Below are 19,293 nucleotides of genomic sequence, written 5' to 3' on the forward strand. Positions count from 1 at the left end.
AATGTGGGTAATCCTTTTAAGGATCGAACTATAGACATTCATGGGGTTCCCGAGATATACCAGACGTCACATTCTCTTTATCCTGAGAGGATACACACAAACCTCAGTCAGTTACGATGACAATTCCAACAAAATAACCAATCGATCATCTACCATGTTCAGTGGCCTGGTCTGGACCTCCAATGACGGGATTTACTCTTCAGCAAGAACGAATTTTCCAGTACACTGCATCCCACCAAAACAGTTCAACGCAACTTTTTGACAGATTTCTGCCACTAGTTGGCATCGGTCACCTACGACTGTGCCATAAATAGTGTAAACCAACCAGAAACTCCAGTGGACCTCAACTGTCCATTGTTGAATAACCACTATGATGTGGAGGAGGCAGGAACCTACTTCTTCTACGTTATGTGGGACTTGGGCAAAGCTGGCCATACACATCAGATAGTCGTCAGATGAGTGGACAGCTAGTCCTCCTAATCCCATCATATCCCATTATATCTTGTAAATGGGGAGGGGGGGAAGTAAGTCGCTGCCAGATACCTATGGTTAGCTGTTTATCTACCGTGAGAATGAAAGGATCAGGCATGTTGAAATCCAACCGTCCCTTGATTTCTTCCACTGGCGTGGACCCGGAAGGCTGAAATCATGTTGTTTGGGCCATATTAACTTAATGTTTATGGTTGTCTTAAGGTATGTTATTTTACTAATATGTTATAGGAAGACTGATGCTCTGAAGAGTCTTAGTTAACAGAGGACAACCAGGAACAACGAAGACGAAGACCACCACGGTTGACGTTCTGTCAACACAGGAACTCTCTACAATCCGAGAAGTCTCCATGTCTGAATGGGAGACATCTATCTAGATTTGGTAACGTCCTTATTATCAATGGCTGACCATGACCATCACGGCCCACTTTCCGCTCAGACGTCACACGGGTGTTGTATGGTCAGATTGTGTGTGGTATATTCAAGACTTAGATCCTGTATAAAAAAAAAAAAACCCCGTAAATTACATTAATCAAAGAGATTATGTAACGTAGCTGAAAAAGCAGAGCGAAATTATACACAGTCCATTTGTGTCGGTTTCCACTTGCTGCTGCAGAACCTCTTCAATAAAGAAAGTCTGAATGGCCAAGTGAAAGAGACGCCAGCCCCAAGCCGGAAAAGGGAGCCTCTTATTATCTTTAGTTCTCTAATTCTCTACAAGAAGTCTGAACACCCCCTGCCAGTAACTTTTGTTTTTGGCCAAGTTACTTCTCAATGCGCCATTGGCACGCAAATGAAACCATTTTTTTTTTTTACAGTGAGAATTCAACATGCATATTAATGATAGCGAGGACAGATCACCGCTGTGATGCCGCACAATGGCGCTTATTATGGAGCGTGAATTCCCGACAAATCATGGTTCGAGTTAGAAAAAAAAAAAAAAAAAAAAGTTTTTCATTTCCAAGCTGTCATGGGATGGCATTAGTTGGGGACAAAAAACTTTCAGAGTGTGACGACCTCCAAAAATCTGAATACAGAGCGACTAATTAGCCGAGGGGGTAAATGGGTTGTCGACGTTCAGCTCCTAATGTGGGTTAATGGATTAAATCAGGAGGGAATCCCGGGAATTTGGGGTCCTTTCCATTCATCTGGTCTATTGCAGATATAAACTTTAGATGCACTTTGAAGGGGGATGAAGAACAGAAATTTTTTTTACCCATAGTGTAAATTTTATAGCAGAAGAATAACTTTTTGGTAGAACATAGAAATAGGGAGACCACCTACACCCATAATGATCCTTGACCATCTCCAACAGGTTCTTCTATCTTCAAAGTCTCGACAAGACATGGGATCAGAATGAGAGATTCCCGTTGAGGTGTTCATGGCCCACTGCATTACAAGACTAGGTCACTATGGCCATAGTGTAGTGTCTGTGACCCAATGGCCCCCCCATAGACTTGACAATACAGGGAAGAGTCTGGTCTGGTGGAGGTAGATCTGTACCATACAGTACATGGTCATGTATATTATAGAGCCGCGTACCAGTATGTGCAACTGAGTTCCTGAGAAGACCCGTACAAAGAACAAGGAGGATCTCCAAATATACTACATATGCCCTGAATATTAAGTAGTATTTAGATGACAGATAGATAGATAGATAGATAGATAGATAGATAGATAGATAGATAGAGTGGGATGAATAATGACACAGATAGGAACATAATGAAATAATGATGTAGATAAATATATAGATTTAGATAGAAGGTGACCTGAAAGCGCAACATTTCAGTTCTGGATAGATATGAGATAGATAGATAGATAGATAGATAGATAGATAGATAGATAGATAGATAGATAGATAGATAGATAGATAGATAGATAGATTTCTGTATTTTATTTGCTTTTTCAGCTCTTATTGTTGGATTCATATAACATATACTTAATAAAGTTTCCATAATTCTCATTAACTTGTTCCCTTCCAAATCCCTTCTATCTACAGACAGATATCTGGCCTCCCTTCTAGGCCCTTTTTTTAGATCAAAGACAAAGCATCCAAGACGTATATTCAACATTCCGCCACGTAATTCAGTGGGAACACGTACCGCTGACAGCTCCATCCATTCTTCTACTTCCAGATTTCCCCTCACAGAGATCACACATTAGCTGTGCTGTAATAACTACTGTTTATCTAGAAGCCATTCACGAGCCCCATGCTGTAAAAATAACCCGAAAAAAGAAAAACAGCCAACAAAAAAAGAGCGCCCAGCAATTGACATATGGAAAATAGACCAACACTTGGCCAAGCGTGGGAGCAGATATGATGAACACGCTCAGTGCCAGTGACAGGGACGCATCAAACTAGACCAACATGGGGGCAACATGGACTCCAGCAATGACCTGGGGTGTAGCTGCAGAAGTAACAGTCACTACCAGACCCTGGACCCTGAGTGGGCCCCTTTGCACCATAAAATATACCAGTATTCTCAATGGCACAAAGTAGGTAGGGGCCCCATAACAGATTTTGCTCTGGGGCCAAGGAGCTTCAATTTAAGCCCTCCAACCATGATAACTGTAGGAAAGTTAAGATTGCACTTCTGGTAATACTCTGACGTAATAAGAATGAGGGATCAGTCAACAGCAGCTTGTTGATGGTTTCCTTTTGAACAATACAAGATCATTCCTCTGCCCTTTATAGAAGAAGGACAAATAAATTGAACATGTGTCGATTTTTATAGCCTGGGATTACACAATAGAACATATCTGGCCTATCTTTTAAGCTTAAAGGCATAAAGGAGGGTCCTCCATTCTGAACCTTCATCTACAAGACCATTTCTTAATCTGGAGGACCTTCATCAACAAAAGATCATTTCTTGCCCTAGAGGATCTTCATCTACTGAAGATCATTTCTTAATCTGGAGGACCTTCATCTACTGAAGACCATTTCTTAATCTGGAGGACCTTCATCTACTAAAGACCATTTCTTAATCTGAAGGACCTTCATCTACTAAAAACTATTTCTTAATCTGGAGGACCTTCCTCTACTAAAGACCATTTCGTAATCTGGAGGACCTTCCTCTTCTAAAGACCATTTCTTAATCTGGAGGACCTTCCTCTACTAAAGACCATTTCTTAATCTGGAGGACCTTCCTCTACTAAAGACAATTTCTTAATCTGGAGGACCTTCATCTACTAAAGACAATTTCTTAATCTGGAGGACCTTCCTCTACTAAAGACCATTTCTTAATCTGGAGGACCTGTCTCATCATCTGCTCATTAGAAGGACTGTCAATAGATTTCAAAGGGAACTGTTTCATACTTCATTTTTCCTTTAGGGGCACAGTGTGGAAACTTAAAGGGGACCATTCATCACTTCCACCAACTCTATCTCTTTGTATCCTTCAATAGGCCCCACTCTACTGATTCCAGCACCGATGGAATTTTTTCTTTAGTCCCCACCATTCCTGAGCAATCCGCAATGCTAGTTTCACCAACCAATATACTCATTAGGTTTCTACTGTCAGATGGGTGGCCCTAGGCTGGAGCAGAGAGGAAGCAACTTCCCACTTGACAGTAGAGAACCTATTTGGTGCGGATACTGAGAAAGATGATTGCTCAGGAACGGTGGGGGCTAGAGAAATTTTTTTAACTGAACCAGAATCAGTAGAGCAGCGACTATTTAATGATGCAAAAAGTTGGAGTTTGTGAAATATTTAACACATGTTGTCATATCCTACCCAATAGGAGGGGCATGGTGTGATCACCTTATTGTCAGGAGTATTGATCAATGTGGATAACCCCTTTAGGTGTGATTGGTACAGCGTACACCACTGATCAGCGGGAAGAAGAGATCGTGTAGATGGCTGTAACTGTCAGGTACTACAATCAAATGTCCGTAGTGCTATATCAAGTGCCGTAGTCCCGTCTTTTAGCAGATTGTTGGGGTACCACTGGTCAAACCACACTAATCAAACTCTGATGGCCTCTCCTAAAGATAGACCATCCATGATATAGCAGTGAAAGTCAGTTAATCAAAGTGGTGGTCCATGTAAAGACCCTTACGTGACCCAAGTTCCTTACTACAGGACAACTCAAAGTCCCACAGATGCCATCCTCATGTAAGGCCCACCATAGAGTAGAGCCCATGTCAATGGGGTCTATTACTCCTCTCATGAAGACAAAGTCCCCCAGCCACTGCCAACAATCTTAAATCCTATTTTGGACATAACATGGAAGCCCTCATGTTGAAACGAGGGTAAAATTAGAAGAGGAAACCAACAAGTAGGACATTAGCAATCAAAAACAATGAGAAAATCGAGGATTCAAAGCAAAGTTTCCTTCTTCTTCCTTCCTGTAAAAACATTCCATAAATTTACCCAAAATTGGAAAAGTCACCTAATACGCCCTTGTGAAACCATAGGCTATACTCCACAATTGCAGCAGAGCTTGGGATGTAGCAGAGTTAAGTCTATCAAATTTAGAAGTCTTGGGTTCGTCATTTGCCCAGATCGTGGTGGACATCCCAATCGCTCTATGCCCGGTATCTGCCCAGGTTTGCCCAGTGGACACAACCTCATGATGTTTTTAAAAAGCGTCAAATACAATCTCAGCTCTGCTACATCTGTATATTAAAACACCCAGGGCAAATGTTTGGCATAGAAGAAGTTTCTGGATTACAACATTTTGCTCACAAATGGTGCACAGGAATCTCACCACACCTCACGAATTCCTCAAAGTACAGCGTATTCCAGAATACTGGGATCAAGTGTGTGGGGCAATAGTGTGGAAATTTTTTGACTCAGCTTAAGGCTCTATTCACACAATGGTCACGGACGAGTGATAGCATGCTGTACTTTTTGATGAATGTGAAACACAGCCCCGATTTCTATTTCTCCCATTGACAGTCAGGGTGTCCATAAAAAAAAAAAAAAAAAAAAAAAAATAGAATGCCACACTGAACATCAGAGTAAAGCTGGCCTGAATGGTGACACAATTATACTGCAGTGGCCACTACAGAGGAAATGTGGTATTACAAGTTGTCCGTTGACATCTGTGTAATACATGGACATGCTGTGTCGGGGTTTCTGCTTGTAAAATTGCCGGACAAAAATCGTTGCAAGTCCAACTATTTCTTCCAGCAATTTCAATTTAAAATAATGGACACCCGACCAATCCCATTATAGTCAATAGGGATCCATCGGGCACCGTTGGTGTGTGTGCGTCGATGATCAGGACAATGGACACCTGCCAACATGACTTATACAGGGGGATCCCAAGCAGGACCCTCCATGACATTTCATAACTTTACATTACTAATGAAGAATTCTTCAAAAAAATTTTTATATAAGGGTTATATGGGGTATCGTTTCCATATCCAACACCAAGCCTCAAGGTCAGGGCTTAGCTAGACCTTCGCTGGGTCCACCTACCAACTAATACAAATATGGGGGAAGGGAGCAAGACACATTTGGTAGCGTGGGAAAATTTTTGTCGTGGACATTGTTACCCTATCGAAACCGTACTGTTAAAGTGAGTCCAGGCTCCACAAACCCCTTCAAGGCCCACTAGGTGATTTTTCCTTTTCTTCTCAAGTTTTAGTGCAAAATGTCCTTGACTTAAAGAAAAAAAAAATCATCCATGGGTTTCTGCAATCATTCACTTGTAATTCCTTCTGCAACTGTGTTCTGGTATTGCAACGATTCCAGCTCCAGCAACGAAAACTTATAATTATGTCACACAGTCCGGGTAACCACGAGCATCTCAGCATCTGGTATGTGGTCAAAAACTTTTGTTTCAAGATCAGAACTATTTATAGGGAGCAAAATTTTTCAGGATAGTAATTTCCTATACGGTTTTATGAAAATATGGCTGCATTTATGTAAAAAAAAAAAAAGTGAAAAAAATATTCCAAATATTCTATGTTGTTTTTCCAAGGCATCCTGAGTGCAACCTGTGACCTAAAATCTCTCGCGCAAATTTATTCATTTTTGCAAAAACTTTCAATGATCGATTACAATTAACCCATTAATCATGGTCCATAGACCTCGAATTTATCAGCGACTTGGGCTGGGGCCATAACAATAAAGCAAGGGGCCAGTAAAGGTCTGGAACTTCAGATAGGGGTCAAAGATGTGGGAAAACATGCCAAAAATTGGGCAGTTACACATCAGGGTCCACTTATCTTGCTCTAGGCACCAGTTTTCTGGCATGAAAGAGTTACTTTTTTCAACGCACATCTGTTTTTGTGCAACTTTTTGTAAAGTTTACAACCCACTTTGCTACTTTTCCAAAAATTGGGTAGAACAGAACTTGGATGAAGGTGGGTTGGGGACACGTCGGCCTGACAAATTTAATAGCAAATATCTACGCCAGATTAGGACTGCTGTAGGTTTCAGTCACGGTGCCCTGGAGCCCCCCCATAATGTGTCTGAATTATTAAGATGTGGGAACCGCTTAATAATTTCTGGGGCAACTCATGCCAACACACAAGGACCGGCAAAGAAAGTGAAGGTCTTCATAAATCAGCCCTATAGTGTCTACTGTTACATATCATAAAGGCGTAAGCAGAGGCACAGTATGGGCCCATAAATGGCACATGGAGGTACAGTATGGATCCAAAGAGTGTATAAGATCGGAGGCACATGGAGGTATAGTATAGTCCCATACGTTGCATAAGATCAGATGTACAGTGTGGATCCATACATTATATAAGATCGGAGGCACAGTATGGACCCAAAGATTGTATAAGATCAGAGGCACAATATGGACCCATAGATTATATAATATCAGAGGCACAATATGGTCCCATAGATTGTATAAGATCAGAGGCACATAGAGGTACAGTTTGGACCCATATAATGTATAAGATTGGAAGAAGATGGAGGCAAAGTATGGAGCCATAGATTGTACAAGAATGGAGATACAGTATGAACCCATAGATTATATAAGATCAGAGGCACAATATGGACCCATAGATTATATAATATCAGAGGCACAATATGGTCCCATAGATTGTATAAGATCAGAGGCACATAGAGGTACAGTTTGAACCCATATAATGTATAAGATTGGAAGAAGATGGAGGCAAAGTATGGATCCATAGATTGTATAAGAATTGAGATACAATATGGACCCATAGATTGTATAAGATCAGAGGCACATAGGAGGTACAGTATGAACCCATAGATTGTATAAAGCTGGAGATACAGTATGGACCGATAGACTGCATAAGAATGGAGATACAGTATGGACCCATAGATTGTATAAGGCTGGAGATATAGTATGGATCCATAGATATGACTGCACACAACCATATTTCAAGCCTATGTTCTACAGATCCAACAAATGAAGGTGGGCATAAGACTGGCCATACACTTTAGACAGCCATCGGCCAGCCAATCTTTCCGATCCACCCATACACATGCATACTTAGCTTGGCTGAGCATACATACAGTATGTTATAGATGGAGAAAGGGATAACCCCAGCAGCAGCAGGTTATCTCCCCTGAGGACAAGAGAATTGAGTGTGTTAAAATTCAACATTTCGATCTTTCTTTCCTCTGCTGCCTCATCAAAGATGGCTGAACAATCCCGGGTGAAAATCGATGGTTTTTATCCTAAGAATCTGCCGCAAACCAGTGTGGAAATTTTTGGAGAAGTAAAAACCTGCTGCGAGTCAATGGGAATTCCAAAAACATCAATAAAATCTTACAATTATTCAAAAACGTTTAATACACATGCGATGGAAAAAAACCCATAAAGTTGTCCTTGTCTATATAGAATAGCCGGCCCATCCCATGAGCAGAGCTCGGCCCAGATCACAACGATTCCTAAGTATAAATCTCACCGTTTTCTCCCATAGAAATTAAGAATTTACAAAACTGGTCTGTTGTGTCTAAGAAAAGGACAAAGATGAACCAAAAGTCATAAAGGAAGGAACACGTCCGACCACCAAACATCTATTAAGATGGAAAAGTCTATGTTATTCCGAGCAATAATATCACATGAAATATCTGTGTACAGAGTCCATAAGAGCACACGGTGCCCACACAACTGGGCAAAGAGGTTTTCCAGGCCTCCCAGCCTGCCCCATACTGGTGACTGATCATTGTCCATATGGTCATGGAGGGGGCAACACCCGGACCCGGCCACGCCAATCAGCTGATCTGGCAGCCTACTGGTACCGGAAGCCATAGAGACGCAGATGGAGCAGGAAGTCATTTGGACCAGGACCAGTACCCTGGTGACATTGCTATACAGAGGGGCTGCAGGGCTCTAATAGGGGCAGAGAAGCTTCCAGCGGTTTCTGTCTTCTGTCTCCATAAGCTGCCAGGTCAATGGTTAGGGATCTGGGTCTGGGTGTCAAGAGGTCAACATGATGAGAAATAGGATGGGGGTCGGGTGGTGGAGGGGGTGCATGGTAACAAAAGTTGTAAATCTTAGAAAGAGACAAAAACATGGTAGACATAACGGGGGTCCATATTCTGGCAACAAAGGTAGTTCACACCAGATAGAGAGAGAGAGAGAGAGAGAGAGAGAGAGAGAGAGAGAGAGAGAGAGAGAGAGAGATAGATAGGAGATAGATAGATAAAAGTAGATCAACAGTCTCAATGTCAGTATCTTGATGTTCGCTCAGTTACACGTGCTCAATATTCTTTGAAACCGCCAATAAAACCACAATTCTCGCCATATCACATACAGATGTCAACCCAAAAATCTCCAACAAGTGCCGCACATTAGTGTCAGTGCGGTGTCTCTGCGTCACTATCCATCTGCTCCGGTCACATCACTCACTAGAAAGCGCTAATAGAATACATAGAAATACATCATTGTAACATCACAACATGGCAAGAACAACAGCAATGGAATAAATAAATAATCAAGAAATACATAAATAAATAAAATTTCACAACTTTGGTTGTGGCGTCATACAGGAGACTAAAGCACCTATAGCGCTGATGGCCTGTAAGGTCTCTATTCACACTGGTATCTGGAGGAATCAGCCATGTCACAGGTGGATTATCCAAAGTTAATACCAAAATATGTTAATAGATCAATTATAAATAAGTAACCGATTTGTTGATATAATAATAATCAATAAATATGATTATTAATAATAATAATAATAATAATAATGAATAATAATATATTAAATACAAATAAATAAAAAATGCTATATATATATATATATATAATATATAACATAAATACTATTGACTGATAAAATAGCAATAAAAATAGAAATAAACAACTTATAATCCAATAAAATAACAACTGAATTAAAAAAAAAATAAAAAAATGCAATAAAAGAACTATAAAAATAACTGCATAAAATTATGGTAAAAAAAAATATTTTGTAAAACTAGGGAAAAGTCAATTAATAAAGTAATAAAATAATTACTAATAATAATAAATAATGAAGTAATTGCAATAAAAATAAATATATATAAAAAAAATGGCAACATGCAAGTGATGTCCAGGTGTCTGCAGCACCCTGAAATACCTCTACATATACACCCAAAAATATCACAAATCTATACAAACAGCAAACATGTAATAAACCGTTATAAAATAAAAATATTTAACTAATAATTAAATAAATAAAAAATTTAAAAAAAAAATAGAAAGGAGAGAATCATTTAGAATATATTAAATTTGCCATAAAAATTCTAAATAGCGATAAGCGATATAAAATTTTAATGATTCAATAAGTGAATAAAAATAATTCAAAACAATATAAAAGAAATTAAGTTTAAAAAAAAAAAGTAAAAAAAAATAAATAAAAATAAAATTCTTCATACATTGGGCAACTTTTTGTCAGGTGTAAATACTTTCCCAAATGATTCGACCACGTGGGAGAGCGCCCCCTTCTGTTGTCACTCTAGCTTTACATGCACCTGCAACTTTATGGAATGAAAAAAAAAAAATTGCAAAAAGTAAAAAAATATATATATATATATATATAAAAATAAAAACTTTGACTTACAGATAACTGCCACTGGTAAGGATGAGGAATATCTGGGGGTAATGAAGTGAGAGTAATACACTGCGAGATGTGAGCAGAATCATGACTGTCGTCCTCTCATAGGATTAAAAAAAAAATCCTTATTAATTCCCGGCAAGGGCCCCCCCAAATCCTAGACCCCTCCCCAGATTTGTTAATGATAAGGTCCGGTCCTCCCCAGTCCAGTCCTGTCTGCTCAGCTGGTCGGGTTTGGGTTAAGCTGCTGGGACTTTGTCATGTCTCAGTGGTTGCAAGTTTTACAGACGGGGATCTGTGTGATGATGGTTTAAAGGCTTTGGATGGCAGCGAGGGAGAGAGCGAGGACCTCACTTGTCTCCTCTCCCTCTGGCTTTCATGAGCCTGTGCGCTGCCATTGGGCATACACATACTGCAGTCCGCCTACTTGTTTTTTAGAAAAAGAAAAAAAAAAAAAAAAAGTGTGTGTGTGGGGGGGTGATGACAATAGGGTGACAGAGATACAGCTACTATACTCACTGGCTGGGATGCTGCCACAGGAGGGGAGGAGGGGGGGATGTTCTCGCTACTTTCCCATTTTTCATCCCAGCTGTCCTGGGCACTATGCTCAGCGTTTGGCCCATAGACAAGTGGAGCACAGCAAAGAGAGGACACCTTACCAGGCGGCATTCAAGTCTATCAGCTGTCTGATTTAACAAAGGGTTAAAAAAAAAAAAAATCCCGACATCCCGATAGGCTCAAATTAGAGATTTAAATTTTTGTCATTTGGTTTTCTTGATCGATCAAGTCGCCAACTTTTTGAAAAAATTTTTAGGCTAGGTTCACATCTGCAACCGGGGGACCCCCTTGTAGTCTACGCAAGTCTTGCCAATTTTCGTCAATTTCTGCGGCAGAGTCTTCAAAGGAGACACGGCCCTATTTTATCACATGTTCTTGGGTGTGACTTTCAGGGTAGCAGACATACCGGCGGCTATGGGGCCCAACAACTAGATTCTAGTTCTAGTTAATCATGGACAATCTGGCTCCATTAAAAGCTTTACTATATGGCCCTATGGTTATCCTTGCTGTGAACATTACCCCTTCTCTGTAATGTAGTGCAAGATTTCTGTGCTGTGACATCATGGCATGTTTTTATTCCTATGTTATAATGTCAGTGACTCACGGCTCTGATATCATGGTGTGTTACATGTGTATTGTGACATCACTGTGGACATTATTCTATAAGTTACATTATCCTGTACTGTGACATCACTGTGTGTATTATCCCTGTACTGTGACATCACTGTGTGTATTATCCCTGTACTGTGACATCACTGTGTGTATTATCCCTGTACTGTGACATCACTGTGTGTATTATCCCTGTACTGTGACATCACTGTGTGTATTATCCCTGTACTGTGACATCACTGTGTGTATTATCCTGTACTGTGACATCACTGTGTGTATTATTTCTGTACTGTGACATCACTGTGTGTATTATCTCTGTACTGTGACATCACTGTGTGTATTATCCCTGTACTGTGACATCACTGTGTGTATTATCCCTGTACTGTGACATCACTGTGTGTATTATCCTGTACTGTGACATCACTGTGTGTATTATCTTGTACTGTGACATCACTGTGTATATTATCCTGTACTGTGACATCACTGTGTGTATTATCCCTGTACTGTGACATCACTGTGTGTATTATCCCTGTACTGTGACATCACTGTGTGCATTATCTCTGTACTGTGACATCACTGTGTGTATTATCTTGTACTGTGACATCACTGTGTGTATTATCCTGTACTGTGACATCACTGTGTGTATTATCTCTGTACTGTGACATCACTGTGTGTATTATCTCTGTACTGTGACATCACTGTGTGTATTATCTGCTGTAACTTAAAGAATCTTCAGAGGCGTTTACATTAAGAGCTAGTTCACATGGGGTTCCGCGTGGACACATTCAGTGCACTGGCATCCCGTTGCAGCATTCGGAGATGGATTAGGTCCAAATGAATGGGCTGGAGACTCGCGCCGCGGAATTCATAGCTTGATAGGGTAGCTCACTTCTTTTTTCCGCTAAAAGGTAGTGGGAAAAAAAAGAAGCGAGCGGCTCTTGTTGAAGTCAAGATTCTGAAGTCGGATTCTGCGTCAAAATCCGCTGCCAACTTGCCCCGTGTGAACTAGCCCTAATGGCTATCCTTAGTATAGGTCATCAGTATTAGATCGGTGGAGCTACAAGTTCAGTTACAGCCACCATTCAGCTGACTGCAGAGGTCGCATCCTCTAGTGACTGCAGCATCGCCTTGTGACGCTTTGCAGCAGCTCTTGGCTGTGGCCCATTACATGAGATTACAGGGATCCCCTCACTCATTATCTCACGATATCCTAATGGAGTATTCCATTCTCAGTGATCTGTCTCTGCATTAGACTTCCCTACGTCAAGTAGATCCAATGTCTGGAGTCTCCTGTCTTGGAATGGGTTGAATACGGTTTCGCCCCATGATACGTATACACAGGACAGGTATCCTTTAAGAGATGTATATTAGCCAAGAAAGATTTGAAAGGTTAATCCACTTGTGCAAGAGAGCAAACAATGCTAGGAATGACAAATATTAAAGCACTCGAAACACCTTGCGAGGGAAGGGTTATTATTATGTGACTTCATCCCTTCTCTCCGGACATTAAGAGGTTTTATTAACTCCATAAGATGTCACCAGCAGCGGAATACGGAGAAAGTAATGTCTAGCGGATGGATGGATAGATGGATAGATGGATAGAATGAGATAGATAGATAGATAGATAGATAGATAGATAGATAGATAGATAGATAGATATAATGTGATAGATAGAATGTGATAGATAGATAGAATGAGACAGATAGATACAATGAGATAGAATGAGACAGATAGAAGATAGATAGAATGAGATAGATAGATAGATAGATAGATATAATGTGATAGATATAGATAGAATGTGATAGATATAGATAGATAGAATGTGATTGATAGATAGAATGAGACAGATAGATACAATGAGATAGAATGAGACAGATAGAAGATAGATAGATAGATAGATAGATAGATAGATAGATAGATATAGAATGCAATAGATAGAATGAGACAGATAGAAGATAGATAGAATGAGATAGATAGATAGATAGATAGATAGATAGATAGATAGATAGATAGATTCCTGCGGGTGGATGAAGGAATATCCACAATCCGTCCAATTCTGCTCATTGGGACTGCATTATTATCAGACCTTGAGATAATTTCTATCTGCACATTTGGAATTTTTCACGTCCATATTAGCAGGAGAGGAACATCCAAAATCCCAAATCATACGTTATAATCACATGGATGAAAGATGACATAATGCGGTTTATAGTAAACCAAAGCTTCTCAGAAACCGAAACACTGAAACGCAGCAGCTCGGTAGCCAAGTGTCCCTGGGATATGGATATGTTCAGTAGGTGCGGATATTCTCTCTGTTATCTGGAAATATTTGTTATCTACAGAATTACATTAATACTTATGAAGACATGGCCTGAGGGAGGTAGTATACACATCAGCGCCATCTAAAGGCCATTACACGTACTGCACGTTCAATAGGATGTTTGATGGAGTTGGCAACCAATCAAATTCCATCTGTCAGAAATATATAGTATATGTTAGAAAAGATATATATTGTACTGTATACAACAGCCTGATAGAGGCCAATGGCGGTAATATTTCTTGTTATAGAACAACTGTCTGTTTGGCATAGGTCACTGTGACAGCGTCTTACCTAGGACCGCAGGTTACCCTACTACATTATCCTAACTGTCCAAAGAACATGAACAGGTAAATGACAAACTCAGCTCTGCTACATTTATATTATTACGGAACTGCTCTGATATGTTTTATCACATCACGTCCTTAGTTCAGCTCCTGAAATAAATCATTAAATTACACCAGTACGTTTATTACAGATGCAGCAGAGCCGAGTATGTCATCTGGAAGACTGTGGAGGTGCGGCCTAGATAGATAGATAGATAGATAGATAGATAGATAGATAGACAGAGCAATAGATAAAAAGAAGGGTATATAGACAAATAGACATACTGATAGAGTATATATAAGTACTAGATACATGTATAGCTCATATATTAGATAGACAGAAAAATAGATAAACGTTTGATAGAAGATAGATAGATAGATAGATAGATAGATAGATAGATAGATAGTGCGGATAGCTCATATCTATTCATCCTATGTTATTCCTAGCCGGCCTGTGATACCATTGTTCAGACTGTGTAAATCCAGCCGGGTACAGTATAAATAAACATCCAGCCGCTCATACATTTCTGGTATTCTGTACATTTATTTAGACAAAGGGAAGTAATGATACAGATTCCTGACTACTGGTTTTACAGGTGACATTTCTGCCGCTCCACACAATGAGGAAGCTCAATGACAGCAAGGCGGAAGACTGTATAGTAATAATTGTATGGATCTATCTATCTCCTATATATCTATCATCTCATCTATATCTATATGACTTTCATATCTATCTATCATTTGCTATGCATGTAGGTTTCTATTCTCTTTACATCCATCTATCATCTCTCTCTCAACTAGATATTTAATATTGCAGAAATATCTATTTCCCTGTCTTTCATTTATCTTTGTATCCATCTGGTATTTAATATTGCATAAAAATCTATTTTTCCATTTCTCACATATATATCTGCCTCATCTATCTCTTATATTGATAGGTTACCTATATAGTTAATATTGCAAAGTTATATCTGCTTATTTATCTATTATCTAATTATCTGCCTGCTTATCTGTTTACAGCTATGAATGTATCTGCTTCTATCTATCTGTCTGTCTGTCATATTTATGTATCTACTATACCTATCTATCTCATATCTATCTTTCTTTCTAATATCTACTATAGCTATTTCATATCTATCTCTCCCATATCTATCTACTATATCTACCTTTATAATATCTATCTACTATACCTATCCATCGCATATCTAACTTTCTAATATCTATTACATATATATATATCTCATAGATAGATAGATAGATATAGACCTACCTACGTATCTATTGCATATCTATCTATCTATCTATCGATCTATCTATCTATCTATCTAAGTAATATCTCTATTCTTCTATCTTTCGGGTCCCTGCACCATTAACCCTTTCCGCTGATTACTTCCTATCTATAGACACAAGGCACTGTACACATCAGTCCTTTGCACCTGTCTTCTGATAGGTGGCGCTATAGAGTGTCCAGGTAACAACCTGTGCAGACTATCACTCTGCCTCCCTCTCCAATGACCACCTGACACAGATATTCTGCGACAGCTCAGCTTGGATTTTAATCATAGAAATAGCCACGAGGCAGATTTCTCTCGTTCTTCAGTTTTTTTTCCGTGTAGTGTTTGCAACAAAACAGGTAAAGACTCAGCTACAACTCAGGAATGTGGAAAATCAACTCGGCCTTGTACAGCGAGGCATATTAATAAGGGCACCAAGGAAGGAAACTTGGCAAAAGAGAGAGGGAGCCAGAAATACATAGTGGGGAGCGCACGGGGGCCTCGTGATCAGGTGTCAGGGCGGCCCTTCTATACAATATACCTGCAGACCAGGTGGGCCACCGACACAGCCCTGGAGACATGAGAGGAAAGTCCACCTTTATATTTACAGATCCATGCTGCTGATACAGAGCTCCAAATCCTGTGCATATTCAAAGAGAAAATTCTAATTTCCTGCAGTCACCACTAGGCGGAGCTCAAGAGCTTTCTGTATACTGTTTATACATTGAACTCTATCATAAAGCAGTATACAATAAGCTCCTCAGCTCCCTCTACTGGTGGCTGCTGGCAGACAGAATTTAATCATATAGCTTTCTGTCTATGCGGGAGATTTATTATGAAACTGCCCAATATGATGTCATTGGTATCAGTGCTGGTATATAAGGAATCCACAGAGAGAAGAGTCTGGTCACTGGGGGGTGCCACTGCTGGGATCACCACTGATACCCATTGATCCATTCACATGGGGGGCTTGGGGACCCCCGTCCTCATGATTGGCGGTGCATATGCAGGACCCCCACTTCTTTCACTCCTACTAATGAAGAGCACCAGTCCCATTTACATGAATGAAGTGTGATGGGTGGGGGTCCCCACAGTTGCATTCACCTATACTGTGAGCGTATACAGTAGCAGGTTATGGTGGATTGTAGGCTGTGAAGGATTTGATAGTACTGACGATGAGATATAAGGTCAAGTATGAGGGACCTTAACAAACACCACTTGGGTATCTCAGATCTATAACCAATAGATATATAGATAGAAGAGATAGATAGATAGATAGATAGATAGATAGATAGATAGATAGATAGATAGATACTGGCGGACAGATAAATACATACTTAGATAAATAGAAAGTGGATAGATATGTCATAGATAGGTAGATAAATACATAGATGCATAGAAAGTGCTTTGATATTTTATAGCTAGACAGGCTGATAGATATAAGATAGAATGATATGTGATACATATGTGATGGATAGTGGATAAACGTCATAGATAAGTAGATAATATTAGATAAATACAAAGTTAATGCGACAGATAGATAATATGATATAAATATTATAGTATATACAATTGCTTCTTCTAATCACTAATCTGCAGCTCCTCTTTCAGACCATATATCACATCACTGTCAGCGCCTCCTGTTGATGTGCAGGATCTCCAATTCAGAGCGGCACAGAAAGAATGAAAGCAATGTGTGACAAGGCAGCATGTCACCTATATCCCTGCCGAGGGGTGGGAATGTCTCACTTGTCAATACAAGCACAGGAGCCCTCACATATACACCGATCAGACAGCTGGACAGCCAGGGAGCGCAGGACACACAGACACAGGGGGGTCAAGACTTCTGCAAAGTATGGTCTGAGCCTGTGACAGGGACCGATATGGGTCAAGACACAGAAGAGATGAGTTTGTCATAGATAGATAGACATAGATAAATATTAGATGGATGGATAGATAGATAGATAGATAGATAGATAGATAGATAGATAGATAGATCTTAGCTAGTCATATCACAGATGTAGCAGGATTGAGTCGCATAGATAGATAGATAGATAGATAGATATATAGATAGATAGATGTAGAAGAACTGAGTTTGTCAAATGTATCACTTACAAAAGACACATTGATGAGACAACACATGTAACAATTCAGATTGTCAGATGTAGCAGAGCTGAGCTAGTCACATGTATCAGCGATCAGTTTATCACATGTACCAGCCATGAAACAAAATCACACCAAACTGTCTCAGGTCACAATTCACACACCAAAAACTTTCTGAACCTAAAGTGACGGAATAAATCTGAGGATACTGAGACTATAAATCCCAGGCTCTGAAGGAAACGAAAACAATCTGTATTGAGGACAGGTGTGACTATGACCATAGCCAGGTTCCTCAGCGAGGTAGCAGAGCTGTGTGTGTCCTGTGGCACAATTCATTCCAATCAGTATAAATGACAGATTCAGCTCTACTACCTCCTTTTGCGTACAGCGCTGCGGAATAGGTTGGCGACCTATAGGAATAAAATTGAGGCACTCACCCTAATTTCATGTAGATGATCCCGAAACAGAGAAACACATAGAAAATCCACCTCCGGGAGTGTCTGTGCATGGTCTAGACAAAAGGCTGATCCATATAAAGTGATGAAAAAATGGAGCAGTATTCAGAGTATATCCAGCAATTGCATGTTTCACTCTAACCAAAGAGCTTGTAAAAACAGTGCAGTGTGGAAGCCGCCCGCTCTGCCCGGATCCATGGACGACAAGGGGTTTGATGTAGGAAGAGAGGAATGGAGAGGATTATCTCTTAACCCCAGAGGAGTGAGAGGCAGAGACACTCTGAGCAGTCATCCCAGCCAGTGCCGAGGCCAATGTGTCCCTACTTGTTCTGACTACTCCAGGTAACAAGCAGCCTGGGTGAGAGCAGGTAGGAGGGAGGATCTCAGGGTGAGACATGGTCTGTCACTCTTCCCTCTGTCTCTCTCGCCTCTGTCTCTGCCTGTCTCTTGCTCTCTCTCTCTCTTTCTCTTCCACTCCTGCATTTGTCTCTTTCACCTCCTCGTCTCCGCCATTCTCGTTTTACACTCTACAAACACACCTTACATTGTGTTTTTATCCCTGTCACAATACGCTGTGTCCTACTTGCAAGCTGTCACTTTAGACCGCACCGCCAGGGGTGTCTCTTTTACTTTACTTCTTTGATAAATTTCAATTAAAGAGATAGATGACAAATTCATTTCTGCTACACCGCCGGGGTGTCTTAATTTACTTCTCTGGCGAATTTCTATTAAAAAAGATAGATGAAAAATTCGGCCCCGCTACATATATCATATACATGCACACACATATACATATAGATAGATAGATGACAATTTCGGGTCTGCTACATATATCATATACATATATACACACACATATATATATATATATATATATATATATATATATATATATATATATGACAAATTCAGCTCTGCTACATATATCATATACATGTACACACATATACATAGAGAGAGAGATGACAATTTCGGGTCTGCTACATATATCATATATATATATATATATACATATATATATATATATATATATATATATATATATATATATATATATACATATACACACACACAACAAATTCAGCTCTGCTACATATATATACACATATATATAGAGAGAGAGAGAGAGAGAGAGAGAGAGAGTGAGATGACAATTTCGGGTTGATCATATGTCATATACATATAC

At 39.8% G+C, this 19,293-nt stretch overlaps 2 protein-coding genes across 3 annotated transcripts in view; one reads left to right on the forward strand and one right to left on the reverse strand.

Annotated features, from left to right (window-relative positions):
- Positions 1 to 18,447, reverse strand: part of WNT7B (Wnt family member 7B) — a 61,405-nt gene extending 42,958 nt beyond the window's left edge. Inside the window, exon 1 of one of the 2 annotated variants that reach the window (XM_075275164.1) lies at positions 18,090 to 18,447. In XM_075275164.1, the coding sequence (XP_075131265.1) occupies positions 18,090 to 18,160 (71 nt within the window). In that variant the 5' untranslated portion in view covers positions 18,161 to 18,447. Of the gene's footprint in view, positions 1 to 10,471; positions 10,585 to 18,089 lie in introns of those variants that run through there. The other variant, XM_075275163.1, reaches the window with a different exon arrangement.
- The window catches only part of FBLN1 (fibulin 1), a 364,927-nt gene that overhangs the window by 244,077 nt on the left and 101,557 nt on the right, over positions 1 to 19,293 (forward strand). The window lies entirely within an intron of this gene.

Source organism: Leptodactylus fuscus, chromosome 5, assembly GCF_031893055.1.
Source record: "Leptodactylus fuscus isolate aLepFus1 chromosome 5, aLepFus1.hap2, whole genome shotgun sequence".
Lineage (NCBI taxonomy): Eukaryota > Metazoa > Chordata > Amphibia > Anura > Leptodactylidae > Leptodactylus > Leptodactylus fuscus.